Source organism: Primulina eburnea, chromosome 4 (genome assembly GCF_022965805.1).
Source record: "Primulina eburnea isolate SZY01 chromosome 4, ASM2296580v1, whole genome shotgun sequence".
NCBI lineage: Eukaryota > Viridiplantae > Streptophyta > Magnoliopsida > Lamiales > Gesneriaceae > Primulina > Primulina eburnea.
In genome coordinates this window covers 1604096-1621815 of record NC_133104.1, presented here as the reverse complement: position 1 = coordinate 1621815, position 17720 = coordinate 1604096, and the positions used below count along the sequence as shown (strand labels likewise).

The 17720-nt window shown below is 35.7% G+C and overlaps 1 protein-coding gene and 1 long non-coding RNA gene across 3 annotated transcripts; both read right to left on the bottom strand.

Moving 5' to 3' along the window:
* Nucleotides 1–73: 73 nt before the first annotated feature.
* Nucleotides 74–1933, bottom strand: LOC140829664 (uncharacterized). Of its 2 annotated transcripts, none has more exons than XR_012117495.1 (3): nt 1499–1933; nt 1317–1409; nt 74–286 (listed from the first exon to the last, which is right to left on the bottom strand). It is a non-coding gene; the product is annotated as an uncharacterized lncRNA (long non-coding RNA). The 2 variants fall into 2 exon arrangements; XR_012117496.1 differs by having other exon boundaries at nt 74–282.
* A 1427-nt stretch (nt 1934–3360) lies between these two features.
* LOC140830510 (uncharacterized) lies at nt 3361–17599 on the bottom strand. Its single transcript, XM_073193867.1, has 10 exons — nt 17214–17599; nt 7803–7880; nt 6647–7312; nt 6385–6487; nt 5181–5281; nt 4908–5082; nt 4281–4451; nt 4095–4195; nt 3806–4005; nt 3361–3700 (listed from the first exon to the last, which is right to left on the bottom strand). Exons 1-9 carry the CDS (start codon nt 17532–17534, stop codon nt 3931–3933), a joined length of 1791 nt encoding a protein of 596 aa, XP_073049968.1. The 5' UTR covers nt 17535–17599; the 3' UTR covers nt 3361–3700; nt 3806–3930.
* Between the last annotated feature and the right edge of the window lie 121 nt (nt 17600–17720).

The window sequence follows — 17720 nt, the reverse complement described above, 5'->3', positions numbered from 1 at the left end:
AAGGACGCACCATTTGGGCTAATGTCACGCTCCGAACCAGAGATGCGTCATCAGCATTGTTTAACAATTTAAAATCGCAAAACAAGTCACATATTACATGAAATAGTCAAAAATTAGTCTATTTCATAAATTATAACTTTTTTTACAGTGCAAACACAATTGCGGAAACGATAACGTAAAGAGAAAAAAAAACTAAAATTGATGCTTGAAACTTCATGTCTCAAACTTGATCACCAACCCTAAAACATGTGTTGTTCATCATCTTCCAATTGATCTTCGCCGCTGTCTAGGGAGGGAAGTAAATGTGTGAGTGTTTGGGGGAAACACTCAGCATATGATGGTCAATAATTCACAAGAATATCAAAATATACAAAAGTGACATATAGTATAATAGGTCACATCATAAATCAATACACGAGACAAATAGAATTCGAAACAAGGAATTAAAATATATCATAATTGAAGCATAAAATTGTACAAAACACTGTTATTCATCTCTTTATCTATGATATATTGATCGGTCTTTAATAATTACACCTTTAAGGGACGATGCCATATATGGCTTGTTGTAACCCACCGCATCAGGTCTTATCTTTTCATGTTTCGGAAATTTCCTTATCACTTTTAATTTGAATCCTAACAGTGTATTTTCAATATTTTATAGTATAATAAAGGAATCACGTGGAATGAAACATATATAGAATCAAATGGCATGAAACGAGTAGTATACAATCGAGTTTTCCAAAAACAAGAACAACATTATTTTAAATAAATCTAAGATATCTAACATACATATTGCTGCAACTTTTCAAGTTCGCAATCTTGATTTTGATGTTAACAAAACTTGTTATTGTATTTCTAACATATTTACTCAAGTGTGAAGTTATTAAAACAAGAAGCAAGCTGAAACTGAATTATGCACAAATCGAATTTCTGGCAAGTTTCGGTGTTTTGATGATATCTCTCAGCTGGATGATTCAAATGACAATCTGCCAACTCTACTGATCAGAAAACTCAATCTGGAACAAGTCGTATTTCAGCTCAGATGGGCAAAATCGAATGGTATCTAGGTCAAACCGGTTGCTGAATGATCAAAATGATTGTACGAAAACAGCAATCAGTTGGGTATGAGCAGTTGCGGTATTTTGGTCATATATCTCAGCCCGGTTATTGAAATTAAGTGATTCAGTATGCGTTGGAAAGATAAGACAATGATCTACTAATCATATTCAAAAGTCAAAGTCTGAATCGAAGCTTAAGATACTGATAAATGACGATGAAGCTATTGGTTCCGCACAGAAAATGAATGGTGTTACCATGAGCACAAGGATAACCAGCATCTGGCTGCAATGCTCTAAGACTGAGCCCCAAATCAATCAGCTTAGAATCCTCTTTGCTTACACAATATGCTGTGGGAAGAATATAGCTTGACACATATGAATCCATTTAAACTGCAATAACAAGCAAATATATCAACTTTGTTATGAAATATACGTACTGCATTCATAGTCCATACAACTCGCATATTCTGAGTCCAATATTTGAAACCCATGCGGCAGAATTGAAGTTGGGATCAGAAATGGTGAGAAGACGAGGGGACAAAGGAGACAAGAATGACTTTATCCCATTATCATTCATTGGAAATTTTGAATGGCGATTATGAATTTTGCCATTTTTAACATGTGAAGAGATATTTTAACATGGGGCGGCAAAGGAACACAAGGACAACGTATGGGCTCGAGTGATTGCACCAAAAGTAGGTTTCGGATTCATGCAACCATATGTTGCCACAAATATCCTTAATTTTTTCAGCTCGAAATCTGACATTCTTTAGACTGCGGTGTTTGTTGTGCACATGAGAAATGTTTTCATATAAAGACATTGTCGGTCGATGCATGAACCTCTTTTTATTTCATCACAGTAATAGTACTCAACCAACATACTTCCACTCGTTAAGAAGTCGAACTTTTGGAAAAATGACAAGTAACAAGCACAACTGTTGAGAACAGCGACCTCTCAAACTGCTCTGTATTATTTCAGGATAGTTTAAAATTTCTCATATATCTATATCTATCTATATTCTATATATACCTATAAAAGTGTGGATGAAGGGCATTGTTTTCCAATTGTGCAATGACAAAATTAACCTTCTATACACACTTCAAGATTAAAATGTAACTCCTATATTAATTTTATCAAATAACTCATCTTTATATTACATTTAAAAGTTTTATCCTTTTAATTCTCTCTACATGTTTTTCCAATGATTTTATTGTAATTTTGTAATTATATTTTTATTGAAATTTCTAATTAAGTAATAAATTATAGTATCACAAAAATATATATGAACGTCTATTTCTTTTGTTATATTTCAAATTTTAATGGTTAAAATCATATAGTTTCGAATCTATATTTAATAATTATTATATGAGTTTATTTGATATTTACAATATAATCTTATTTGAATGCCCGTTTTTTTTACATATATTGATTTATTTATTATTTTAAAACTTATTTAACAAGAAATTAACAGTCATCAATGTTAGTTTACGAAAGATCGATATATAGAATTTATTATCCATGATATATAGAATTGTAAAAATAAAAAGTAAAAAAAAAAATTTAAGAGGTTAAATTAAATATTATGAGTTATATTTTACTATCAATATTACTATTTCATTTGTATTAATATTGTTTTTAAGAGTTAGTCATAGTGATTTTAAATTGATAATTATTTGTCTTTAGTACTCTTCGCTTTTGTAGATTATGATTTATACATTGGTAAAATACATAATTTGGTTGATTTTTAGGTTATTATGATTTATACGTTTTGTTTGAATATATAATTTTTTTTAAAAAATTTGCTTCAGTTCATTTTGTTTTATATATTATGTTCATTACAATTTATTATATAACATAAAATCAACTGCTTGAATTTTAATCTGGGAAACAATTTTGAAAGTAAGTTATATAAGTTTTTATAAATCGTCTAATATAATAAGAAATTAAGCTCAGATAAATAACAAAATGATTCAAATTATTTTTTAGAAAATCATATTTTTTTAATTTTTATAATATAATTGAAATTACGTGCAACGCACGTGCATCATACTAATAGATAAAAATAGCACGACCATTATAGTTGCTTTTCGAATTCGCCGTCACTTGTATGTGATTTGTAACTCAGAGTAAGCTCACAATATTAACAATTTTTGTTGGCTCACCTAAAAATGTGCTGTTGAGCTTGCGTAAACACAGTTAAAGCACATGGCATCCATCGTTTGGAAAACAAAAAACTCAGGCAACAACAAATATGTTCAATACATTTGAAAGGCAAAGAAAAAGAACAAGAAAAGAGACTTGCACGACAAGAGGTATACTCCTTTTCTCAAGCTTGGTGAACAAGTTGCCTCATTAGTTCTTCCACTCATAACATAGCTTTAACATAACAACCACCTCAAAAAATTACACTTACATGGATACCGAATGTTGTTTATATCCAAATGTCAGAAAACATATACACCGAAACTTAAGGTTTACGCAGTCTTCTCAGAGCTCAATACAACTGCCAGTTAAAAGGGCCTAGACACACGTAACAGTTACGGCGAATCTTGTAAAACGAATACATGAGTTTTTGTGTGTTACTTTCAAGTCTGGTCGTTCAAGGATCCCTTGGGCAGAAACTACATTCATAGGCACCCTAAATTAAAAAGGAAATTGTTAGAAGGAACACAATCAAATGATTCTGACAATATTTTGTACAAGTAATAAACGAGATGGAGTGCTAGAAATTAGAATATCTTACCAGTACTTTCACCTTGGTCATGCGATAATCAATTATTGCCCCCAAAGATAAAGGGAAATAATAAGGAAATTAGGGGTAAATAATCCCATGGATATAACCTTGCCGCTTGAAGCTAAACTCAAGATTTATGCCTCACGTTCTTGAACCGTGTCATGACGGGTTAGAAATTCGATTATACAAGGGTACAATTGTTCTGCAGCCTGCGATATCAGTGAGCATTCAAAACCAAGGATGAGAATTATAAAATAGATAAGTAAATTTCAAAAGGCAACAGATAAAATCTTCATACCAGCCGTCCTCCCACCAAGTCGTAATGGGCATAATGTGGACCACCAGGCTCTCCAAATACTTTATAGGTGACCAAATGCTCGGGAATGAGCTTCACAGTTTCTGATTGACATAATTGGAAGAAGAATAAAAAATTTGTGGAAGTTTGTCTTACATATACTATTTTGAGCCGCAATAGAAAGCAAACCATGTACAGCTTCTGGTGGACAAATCAGGTCATGATCTCCCGCAAGAGCTAAGATAGGGACATTGCTTTCATGAAGATGATCCTTGTAGAAAAATTTACCGCTTCTGTCCCGGAGTCCCCCCTCTCGTAAAGCTGTAGCCAGCTGCAATAACAGTTTACCAGGAATGGTACCTACCAAAAGTAAAGTTTCCATTAATCAGCGAATGAATGCATAACATATAAGAGATATCAATGCATACCTGCTGATAATGTGATAAACTAAAGAAATTTGAAGCTAGAAAATGCATAGACATTTCTAGCACTTCACAAGATGCATTAAACAAAGATGACTACTGTATTAAGAATGGACTAATACCCATAGCTTTTCTTTTCATTAAAACACTCTAAACGAACTAATTAATAGATATTGCTCGCAAAATAATCAGATTGCAGCTGGGAATTACAGGAATGGTGAGACATGCTATCGCTTGTCATATAACTTGTTAGCTTGACATAAACTAAGACTCTCTAAAACAACAATACCACATTGCCATGGCATTTACTGAAGCTTATCGTAAATATTCATGCATTACCCATCTGTAGTTAAGGACAAGTAGATACCCTAAAGGGGAACAAGTCTCAACTTACAAAAGTTGTTTAAAACGAGTTTCTTCAAAAGGTCTGGGTGCATCATATCCTGTGCTGATATCAAGTCATTCAGCCATGATAAGACATAAGGTGGCTGGGAAGAAAGAGGGTAAGCTGCAGATAGCAATGCTCCTAGGGGAACAATCGGCACATTGAGAGCTTGTGCGGGATCAGCCTGAAGGAAAGAAACTTAAATTACATAGAACGTAGCATACGAAAATAAAAAATTTCCATTGACCTCTAGGAGACCAAAAGGTAAGAAATGCTACTTACAAGGGGTAAGAGCAGTTTGAGTGATGATTTAGATGACGTGTAGTCAAGTGATGATCCCAATGTAACAACAGCTGCCACTCCAGGATCTCTTCCTTGAGAACCTTTAAGAGAGTACATAGAAGAAGGAAAAAAACTGCTTGAGAATAGAGAGACTTCATGTGTCAATCAAAACATATGATAAAAAAAGACAAATATGAAACTTCTATAACAGATATTACAAAGATATATACTTTGAGAGTCGAACATCGAAGTACAATTCTAGCCACATCAAAACAGCATAAGACATATATTGATGAAATGGAATTATAGTAAAAAAAATACATCAGCAACGTGCTAAAAGAAAAAGAAAAAATAATGTACCAGTCATTTTCTGATGGAATGAAACAAAAAAATCTACAACTAGAGAGGCAGGAATATTGAGGAGCTAAAGGATAAGAAAGAAAATAAAATGACCATAAATCCAGAAAGTACTCCGTGACGGTGAGAAAGACTTTGAGCGGTTTCACAGGAAGGGCCATAAACATGTGATGAGAGAATGATTTGCAGAACACAGTTAGCTTGGAACAGAAAAGGGAGACACTAAAAGCCATTTACAATCCAGAAATGACCTTGACTATTCGTTTCTCTTGCAGTTTTGCAAGGTTTATTTGAGATATTCAGATTGCATACAAATATAAAAAAATTATGTCAAAATTTCCTCAAGAAACGGTCAACTAATTCTTCTATGAATCCTTCGTCTCAGGATCTTCTCTAATTTCTTTGAATGGTAAAGAAGCAAGTAGCTCACCACTCGAACAAAAGGCAACAATCCATGACCAACCAACAGCTCGATGGTAGAGCTGATGGTGTTCCAAGATATGGGTCTTGGATTCAAGTCACAGTGGGTTAGTGTGAGATAAAAAAAACACAAAAAGAAAAAGAAAATTAACAAAGACAAATATCTTAAGACCGACCATATTACTAATACAAAGATAACTGTAGCCCACCAATCCGGAGCACAAACATTTAGGCCTAACCCGTATACGTTAGGATTCAGCAGATTTGAAAAATAAAACAAAGCAAAGAAACTTCCCAGTAAATATCCTACTTCAAGCAACAAGTAAGCAAAAAATTACTCTATCTCAGCAAAATGATTAATAATTTATGTGGTGACAAGAAGAATAATCAATAAAGCAGTTACGGAGTATAATAGGAATCGACTCACTGTATCGTGATAACAAGGCATATAACAAGATACCCCCCATGGAGTGCCCGATAGTAAGTATTCGACCATCCTCCGGTTTGCTCTGGGACCTTATGTATTCCATCTAGAAGACATGGTAAAGGCAAATGATTGGGACTATCAATATCAATAAAAAACAATATAATATAAAATCTACGAGGCAAGAAGGAATTGATTTCTGTTTTCAACAGAACTACAAAAGTTAACAATAAGTATGGCTACTCCACAGAGAATGTCACCTCACCGCGGAAGGAACATCTTCTTCCAGATAATGATCAAAGTCCCAGTCATATTTGACAATCAGGTCTAACTGTTTCTGGAAATCATCTACTGTAGTCATTAGGCGTCCTTGAAGATCAAAAAGTTGAGGTGAGAGAGAGCGCTGACCTTCTTCCACGATATCTACAAGTCTCTGACTTAGGTCCCTAATCTGGCCTGTTACACCAGAGTTTTGCCTCGTTTCTAGCAAACTTAAAAACTTTCCCCTTATTTCTATAAAACGTTCAAAGATAAAGGAATCCTCTAATAGCTTTGATATCCGATCAAACAATTTAGCAAACATAATGTTCGACTGAGTTTCACTAAGAAAACCAGAAAGTCTTTCTGATAGTCGCATAAAAGTCTCCGTCAATTCTGTCACCAATCTAGATTCATCCGCTACCATTGCAGTCTCTGGCAGTTCATTATCGATCACAGCTATCTCAGATTTCTCCAAGGCGGACTCCTGCTCCATAGGGGGAGGAACCCCATTGGTTGCATTCTCTACAGCAATTTCCATTTTTTCAGATACCTCATCAGCTGACTTCTCAACATCCTTGATACCTGACTGTTGCGTACTCAGCCCAGCTCCTCGAACTTCTAGAATCCAGGTATCAAATCCATACCCACACATATAACGGGCAAATGAAGACTGCAGAGCGATTCATTGTGACAAAAAAAACAAAAATAATTAATTTTGCATGTTACTTATTTCCTTTTTTGCATGATTGAAAGTTATAGCAGGTAATCATGAATCCTATCCCACTAGTCAATAAGAATTACAAAATGGGTACTCGTTCTGATGCTAGGTTGCATCAACTAATCAACTAGGTTTCAATGTATTACACGACCAATGGCGCAACATTTGAGTTTTAGCATTTAGTACAGATGGAAACTTTTTCCATCGAGGAGCTCCTACCATTTCAAGAAACTTCTTACTATATAAAATACAGAATCGAATCTATCTTTGGTAACTGGCTCGTAGCTTAAAAATGTGACTAACTCCTAACAAAGCATATGACCCATGAAACCAACATCGTCCTACAAATAATGGCATAACTAGTAACAAGAGAATCCACATTGTTCCAGAGATGAAAAGCATACTAGGCAGTCCGGAGAGAGAGAGAGAGAAGTAAACTAACTCCATTAGAGAGATCATATCCAATGGCATTTGTTCCTACGCCAGACAGCAGCATTAGGGGATGTTTTCTTCGTGGAGCCTATCCTCAGGAAAAAAGTAAAAAACACACATCAACAAATTCATTATACTTTTCCAAGAACGGCAACTTTCGACACATATGCACTTCTTCTTTTATTTTTTTTAAAACTAAATCAACATATATTTAAATAAATAAAAGATTTGTTTTTAAAAATAGTACAAAATCAAAATTTTGCTTACGCCTTGAATTTACATTTTCCAACGGGGAAATTGCTCATAAATCCCCAAACCCAAACTTAACTTGTCCCTAACTCCCTAGCCATCAAAAACTTTCTTTTAACTCCCTAAACCTATAAAATTGACAAAACTACCCTTATTCTCTATTTTCTTTTAATTGATCCTCCGCGCTTCAAAAATGGTATCAGAGCATGGTTAATTTATTTCAAACACGAAAATTTTATTATTACTAGTAACTAAATGTATGAGAAGGAGAATTTCGAAAAAATTATGAATCCGAACCTTAGTTCGAGAAAGATAATTTACAAGAATTATTCCAAAACTTTGGAATATACACAAGTTCATCTAACTATTGTTAGATATCAGAAACAGGAGAACAAAGGTATGTTCCAATGGTGACCATCAAGTTATGGTACAGATCTGATGGAAACATCAGACATATGACAGTATATGTCATGTATCAAGAAATGAAAGGATTTAGGTATCCCCGAAATCATTTCAATCTCTATTCCAGAAACATTAGTTTCCGAATAGACCTATTCAGATGTTCTATAAAACATCTGAAACAACTCATTGAATCAGGGAATTTATCTCCTGATGAAAGACAGCAGTGTTTGCAAAACCTTGCATACACAAAGGGTAGACTCTTACAGGCAGAAAAGACCAGATCTTCAATGATCTGTTAAATATGCCGGGAACTACCATCCAGTTCGAAATCGAACTTATTTCCCTGGAAATAATTCAATTAGAACAAGAATTACAGCGAAGTACATGCTTCACTGAATCCAGAACAAAAGGTATGCGTTTACGAGGACTAAAGAACCGTAAAAACATACTTCAAAATCTACTCAGAAGAAATTCTTCAGAGAACAATGGATCTGTATAAACAGAAGATCTACGAAGGGAAGCAACAGCACCCTCAGGTAAAAATTTATGATTCAGAATAATAAATTTCTGGAGATAGTACCAGACTCCTCTAAGCTCTCTCTGGATCTTAGAGAAATACAGAAAACGGTACAAAATTATGGCAATATGCTATATTATGTACCTCAAAGGATTGAAAAGGTCCTAGAGAAACAAGAAGAAATTCTTGAGATCTTAAAGGATATTCAAACAAGAATACAGAAACTAGAACAACAACCAAGTTCTAGTAGAAGAACTTCAGGAGGTTGGCTACCACCGTCCTTTGGTACCGAACCTTTGTTACATCAACAAGGGAAGGCCAGAGTGGTGTCAAAACCCTTAACTGAAGAAGAAAAGATGATCAATCTAATCAAGTCTGTCTCAGAAAAGAAATTGATCTGATGACAACTTTAGAAAGGATTGGTTTGGAGGATCTACAAGAACTTGCGGAATCTTTCGCAAATCTCAAAGTGGTAGATCTAAAGATGAATACAGCAGTAGGTGAAACACTACCTGCAATAACCTGGTCATCTTCTCAGGAACCACCAAGGGAAAGTATGGGATCTCATAATGTAAATATGAGAGAATCTCAAACTGATTTCCATACTGGTGGAGGATCACACCCAGCGGGAACAAGGGCAAGGAGAACTCAAATTCCTTTGCACCAAACACCCTATGGGAAAACTGTTTTAGATCCTATACATCCTTACGGGGTTATGCTTAACCTTGATGTATTGGACTTCAAAAACAGAGAAGATCTCATAGACGATTGGACATCTGCTATGAGGATTGCAGCGGGAACACTTGATCTCAACAAAGAAGGATTCATTAAACTTTTGGAAATGAGTCTTATGGGATCAGTAAAAATTGCTTGGGACATGACTTCACCAGACATGAAAGAGTCAGTCCTAATTGGGGAATCTCTTAGTGAGATCGCTGGAAAAATGGCTACCCTATTCAAAGCACACTTTATAGGGGTAGACTATTTCAACAGTCAAGATACAGAGAAGAAGAAAAAATATACTCAAGCTCTGTATAGTCTTGAATTACATGATATATGTTTGGTAGATGAATACATTATGCTATTCACCAAATATAGATGGAATTCAGGAGTCGAAGAAGATATAGCTATGCAGCTTTTCTTCGCAAAAATGCCAAGTCCTTGGAGAGAAATGCTCATAAGGGAATACGTACCTGGTAATCCAGATACATTGGCAAGAAGAGCCTCTTTCCTCAAAGGAAAATTGGCAGAATGGTGTCACATGGCAGCATTACAAAAGAATTACAAACGACTAAGGGGTATCAACAAAAGAACTCCTTTGTGTTGTAAGGAAAATGATCTTCCAACAATTATTGGAAGTAAACCACAAAAGCATAAAAGGAAGCGTTTTAGGACTCATCCTTATGAACGAAGTGGGAAAAGTTCTTGGAAACCAAGAACCGTATGGTCTAGACAGAAAGCCAGATCTTATAAATCTGGACAAAGAAGCGGACCATCGAGAAGTAGGATATCATCCCAGGCATCAAGTTCATCTCGAAGCACAGGAAGAACACCTACAAAGAAAACGTTCAGAAGAGCTCATACTAGAGCCAATGAAAGTTTCAAGGATTGTAATTGCTGGACATGTGGAGCAAGAGGTCATATCTCGACCAATTGTCCAGAAAATGAGAAAAGAGGTATTAAACGTTTTGATCCTACTCCGGATATTGAAGAAGCAGTTTATTACCAAGATCTCATTCAAGTATACCAATTTGAGGACATTGCCTCAGAGGAGAGTATATATGAAGAAGAGGAAGTCTTAAGTCAGGAAGAATCTGATGGAACAGAATCGGAATCTGACTGAAGACGAGGTGTTTCGACACGAAACACATGAAGATTTGTCTGGGTTTTTTAGCCAGACAACAATATCTCATAACATGGTTCAAAGAATCATGAGAGAAAATCCGAGTCTACAGAGATATCAAGGTTTCTCTGCAGGACAGGTAGAAAAGTTCTTAGGAAGTCTTGGCCTAAGAAACAGAAAGCATCATCTAATCTATAAAGTTTCTAGAAGGGAAATGGCAATCCCAATGGAACTTACAGGAAATAGAATGGAGATGCAGTTAATTCCTTCCGAAGAAATAAAGGAGGAATTACAAAAACTCAAGATAGAAGTAGCAAGGACTATGTCCTGGATTCATATAGGAGCAATCCAGATTATGATAAAAGCTACTTTCAAAGAAGGGATAGATTCACCAATTGATATCGCCATATGCGATAAAAGAATGGGAAATCTACAAGATTCAGTACTGGGAACAATCTCAGGAAACCTCTGTGCGGGAAAAATTGTAGGAGTAATCTATCCAAGGATAGCCTACAACCTGGCAGATCGAGATTTCAGCCGAGCCTTGACATTACATCAGAACTTCAAGGAAAAAAGGTTGATGAAGGAAGGCAATAGACCATATTCTATTACCTATCAGATTTCATATGCTCTATCTAATACACATCATTCTGAATTGTTTATTAGAAACGAGTTTATTGAAATACCTGAGATATTTGGAAAAGTTGCGCAGGCAATTTATCCAGAAAGAATTGAGTTTCCTTTAATACAGGAAACAGATATCCAGATCCAAGACAAACCGATTCTACAGAGAAATCAAAGTCTTAGACTGGAACCAAGAAGACTATCTTTTCAAGGAGATAGAATTACAAGTTACAGATGGGATAAAAAGCCTGTCATAGAAACCCAACAGGAGTTGAAAAGTTTTTCTACAATAGGAAAGCTCAGATGCCCAGAAGGTTGGAAGGAAGTAGAAATAGTATTTGATATTACAAAACAAAGGAATCAATTTCCTTGTAATTCAATATACTATTTGGAACAACCGATGATAGGAACTTACCAAGGACTGATTAATATCGGAGAATTGGAGGTTCATATTCAAGGAATTCCAGGAAAAGAATCAGAACGATTGATTCTTGGGCTAGAGTTTCTCGAGGAACATAAACCTTGGAAACGTCTAGAGTATGGAATGGAGTTTATGGCAGAAGATAAAATGTGGAAAATCCAATGACCACAAGTCCATTCTCCATATACATTCCAGTAGGAATGTTGTATGAACAATATAAGGCAGAATACTTTGCTGCATATATTGATTCAGGTGCTGGAATATGTACAGCAAAACGAGGAGTTTTTCCAAATAATTTGGAAGAAGAGTTACCCAAGATTGCTGGAAGAGATTTTTCCAGAAGAATCTTAATCTTATGTAAAGGGATTAAGATGACTGAAATCATGATTGGCGGTGCTGGACAAACACCTTGGTACAAGGTAAAGACACCACCAATTTATTTTCACGATACAGGAGCTGACATATTGTTAGGAAATAATTTCCTACAAATGTTCAAGTCCTATACACAAGAAAATGAGACTAGAAGATTAGTGTTCACAACACCATGTGCCCACAAAATCATAGTCCAGAGACTTAGGGAGGCATTTTACAGAAAATTGCCAATCCAGTTTCGCAGCAAGCGTGGTGATTCAGGAAAACTTCTGAACCCAAAAATAAAGGATTCAAGACGGTTTGGAGAAACAATGCTCCAGTTAAGAGCAGATAAGGAACTCCAACCAGAAGATATAGAATGCCTTAAGATAACTCTACACACAAATGAAGTAGAGTTTGAATCTAAGGTATCACTGGAAGATGTCAAGAAGAGGATCAAAGAAAATTATAACGAAGATCCCTTGGCATGGTGGGACAGAAATCAACTCAGGGCTTGCCTTAAGATCAAGGAAGGCAAAGAGTATGAATTTGTCCGTTGTAAACCCATCCCAATGAACATCATTGATCAGAGGGATATGCAGATTATAATCAAGGAACATTTGGACCTTGGATTAATTAAAGCAGGTATGTCACCATATAGCAGTCCAGGTTTTCTGGTAAGAAACCATGGTGAAATTAAACGAGGAAAACCCAGATTGGTTATTAATTATCAAGAAATTAATAAGATTCTGGAGTTTGATGGGTATTTTATACCTAATAGAGAACACTTGATTAGTTGCATTCGCAATGCCAAGATATTCTCTAAATTTGATTGCAAGTCTGGATTCTATCAGATTCGGATGCAGGAAGAAAGCAAGAAATTCACAGCTTTCTCCACACCTCAAGGACATTATATTTGGGAAGTATTACCAATGGGATTGGCTAACTCACCCCAAATATTTCAAAGAAATATGGATAATCTTTTCAAAGATTATTTCAAGTTTATGTTTGTTTACATCGACGATGTTTTAATAGCATCCAAAGATATGAATGAACATGTTAAACATTTGGAGATTTTCTCTAATGTTTGCAAGAAAGAAGGACTGGTTTTATCTGAAAAGAAAGCAGTCATTGCTACAAGAAAGATTGAATTCCTCGGAATTGAAATCGATGAATCAGGAATAATTCTGCAAGAACACATAGTAGAAAAGGTGCAGAATTTTCCAGAGAATCTCAAAGACAAGAAACAACTTCAAAGTTTTTTAGGGGTTGTTAATTTTGCTGGGATGTTTATTAAAAACCTAGCAAAACACAGGAAGGTGTTCAGTCCATTATTGAAAAAGGATGCTAGATTTATATGGACAGACGAACACACAAAGGGACTTATCCATTTAAAGAAGGTTTGCAAAAATCTTCCAAAGATGGCTATTCCTCAAGACGAGGATGATCTGGTATTATATACCGATGCCAGTGATCATTGGTGGGCTGCAGTATTAACAAAGCTCACACCAGATGGAGAACAACCATGCAGATATTGTAGTGGGTTATTCTCAGATGCAGAAGCCATAAGATGGCATATCAACGAAAAGGAATTTTATGCAGTAAAGAGGGCTTTTGAAAAATGGCCGTTATTTTTACTTGCAAAGAAATTCACTTTGAAAGTTGATAACACTCAAGTCAAAGCCTTTTTGAGGAATAGAATTGAGTCTAAACCAGAGAAGGCTAGATTATTACGATGGCAAGCTTTATGTCAAAATTATATTTTTGATATTATGATAATAAAATCTCATGAAAATATTCTTGCAGATTTTTTAACAAGAGATGGACAGCATTGACATTGATGCTATTATCAAGATGCAGAGGCATTTGAGGGAACACCTTGAAATGCTTCAAACCGAGTTCAACAAGTTAGCTGTTAACGCAGAAGTTGCGGGAAGGCTACAACAAGCTGATAAGAGAATTGTCTCTGATCGAATTACAGGATGTTTACAGGCATATACTCAGTTATGGTCTGTAACGCAAAGGCCTATCCTCCAGGGCATTGAGAGACCATTGGTTTCTCAAATGGAGAGTTTTCGAGTACAGGACTCTATACCTGTAGCGGGGGATTCAAATACCCCTTGCACAAGTGTTAAGTCGGGATCATCACGAGATGAGTCGGCTGAAACAAAAATTGAGACTCCTGATCCTTATCTTGAGTCCTCAAGTCAACCCTTCACCTCGGGGATTGAAGAGGGAGAGATCAACCTTAGGCCTCGTATTGACAAAGGCAAAGCTAAGGTTGGTACTAATGAAGGTATAATTTCTCCATTTCAGGTTTATCAGCAGAATTGGGAGAAATTAAAAACACGTATCGGCATTAACCCAGCTACAAATAGGGTTGATGTTTCAGGAAAATATCCAAGGGTATGGATGAAACCTAATTCATATCCCAAGGAGGTTAAAGCTTGGTATGAATTTGGGGCTCTTGCCTCAGTTTATACTACATCACCCAGCTTTCCGGAGATTTCATGTTTACCAAAATGGATCCAGGAAGCTGTTCACGAAACTTGGGCGAATAATGATTATTTGTCCAGAGGAGATATTCTGGAGTTGTATTTTTTCAGTGCAGCACCAGAACCAGCAGGGAAAGGCACACATGAAGCCTTTCATTTCATCAAGCTAAGGAGGCCAGATTTAAATGTCCAGAAATTCATCAAAGACCCTCCGACAGAAGAAACACCCCTGGTGTCTTCAATTACCGAAGAGGATATTTCTACCAGAAGAGCTTGGGGTATTTGGGTCTGTCTCACTGAGATGGACAAAGTCAAGTTTCCGTTCAAATTCTACAATCATTCGGTGAACGGATCATTCCTGTTGAATACCATGACAGGAAAAACAACAAGTTTCGCAGAAGATTTATTTGAAAAGAAAAGAAATCTTTTGTGGAACAGCAAGCTACCGGCAAGCAAAGAGACTCGCCGAAAGTTCTGTAATATGGCACACATAGGAAGATGGTCGGAAAACATCTGCCCTGAATGCCAAATACAGAAAGAACCAGAGTTCGGTAAAGGTTTCAAACCGAGATCTGATCGGAAGCATTTTACCGAAGCAAGGACAAGTGGGGAAGGACCACATGCACATTTTCCTCGAGGATACAAAAAATCAAAGATTCCTCGACAAAATTAAAAGGGACATGTGACCCTCCATTACAAAAGCAAGATCACTACCATATGAGTGATAGAAACAGGACAACCACTAATCAGTGGTAAAAGACAAATGGACCACCAATAACAAATGGTGGATGACTCAGCAAGCATTGGATACCCATCTAAAAGGAATCCAATGAATAAAAAATTAACTGGTCCCGAAAAATTCATCCATAAATAAGGACAGAATAAAAACCAGTTAACACACCAGAATCAAAACTTAAAAATGTATCGAGTATATTTGAAAGTTTTGAAAAGAAGGATATCATATAAGAGGAAAGAGGCAGAAGCTCTAAAATGGTTAGTAAATCATTTTAAAGAGTATAAAAAAGATGAAATTACTGCCGATATCCTAGAAACTCATCGTCATTGGTATCTAAAAGAGATAAAGGAAGATGAGAAGTTGATGTCCAGATTAATAATCTAGACAGGGACCCTTCAACCACTACATGGTCCCCTAGCAAGCTGTAAAGGCTAATGAAGATTTGAAATCCGAGTTTCAAATCCGAAGAAGCCTTCTATAAATAAAGACGGAAGAAGGAAGTGAAGATCATAAAAAATTTTCTCCATTTCTTTCATACAAGGTTGTAATATTTTCTTTCAAAAGTTTTATGTGTGTAGTAAGTTCAGCTACGAGGAGTAGCTAAACAAGTTTCTCCTCCTCTACAGGAGGTTACTATGTAATAAATAAATGTTTGTGTTTGAATAAAAGAGATCTTTGCTCTTAGCCCCTCTCATGTATTATTTTCAAAATTTGATCTTTTGCTGTACGCTCTAAGGTAGGAAACGAATTAGAGCTGTGCTAAGTACTGCTGAAGGAATCTGCTTAGTAACCATCGGTTGCGATTGTGTGGTTGGACTGTGAGGAGCAGTTCGTAAAATACGGTGGATATAACCCGGTGGTACTCTAGTCAAAAAGGTAAAAGATTTAATTTATTTTACGGAAGCATGATGGGCCTTTTATTACAAAAGAAAATCAATTATTTGAAAAATAAGGTTGAAGGGTAGGATGGGAAATTTTAAAGAAATGGGGAGTTGAAACAAAGTTTTAGTGGGATAGGGAGTAAAAGAGAAGTTGAGAATAGGTATAGGGATTTTTTGACAAGTTGCCCTTTTCCAACTATTATTATTTTTTATTAATCATATTATTAGTAATAATAAAATAAAAAATAAGTTGATGGATATCATTATACATTTTTTCGAAAATTAAACCAACACATATTTATAAAAATAATTTTTTTATAAAACAAAAATAAATTCAATTTTTTAAGATAAATTAATTAATGTTTTACAAATAACGAATTTTTTTAAAAAAATTGGTTGACTAACAAACCATTTAAAGTGATCTATTTTTTTTGAAATTGAGTTTCCTATTTTTTAATGTAGGATTCCTATTTTAACAATAAAACATGTGTTAAAAATCAACAAAAATAATAATAATAATGAAAAAAATAAAAATATAAAAAAAAAAACAGCATCCGCACAAAGGCAGCCGGCAGCTGCACATGGCGGCTTGGACGTCCACGGTCATTGATGATAGCCTTTTGCCTTTAATTCTACAGAACTCGACATCTCCCTTACATTTTAAATTAATTTTTTTAAAAAAAAACCCTGCAATGTGAAGATGCATAGATTTTACAGGATAAATACTCTTTTATTTTATTAATGGCGTCCATACAAATCTGAAACATGGATGTAACTTAGCAAGATTTGAAATTTGTAGCACGAAAGACCAATATATATTTAATTACGAGGATAACGAGATGCAAAATTGTACAAGCATGCATTTTGCGCGTCTACACATAAAAAGAGGTGGGAAACAATACCTCTGGCGAGGGGTTGTAGCGCCAAAGCGCGAGGCTCCATTCGGAATTGTCAACCGAGACGTAGTGAAGCTCGTCGGCGGTGCATATCGGTGGCTTATCAGGAAGCTTCTTCGCTGCTTCCGCAGCTATGTGAGGTTCTGTCTCATCTGTTGAGAAAGCTCTGATTTTGATATCGTCGACGACCAGATGGCGAAAGGTGGCGGGACGGGGGAAGAGGATACGGTGGCTCTGTAAGAAGTGGAAGTGGAGGCGATGGTCACGGCGGAGAGTGGCCGCAGCGATGTGAATCACCGGGTTAATACTAGATTGCGTGATTACCATATTTGATAAATTCTCTCTGTTTGTTTTTTAAAGAATATATATGGATTTGATTTTTTGGTTCTCTCTTTGAATTGTAATGGATTTTTTTTACGCATGTAATGGATTAAAGTCCGTTTACATCACCACAGCATGAACGCCACGTGGTGTGTTGATTATTGGATATGTTTCAAGTCAAAAACTTGTGTA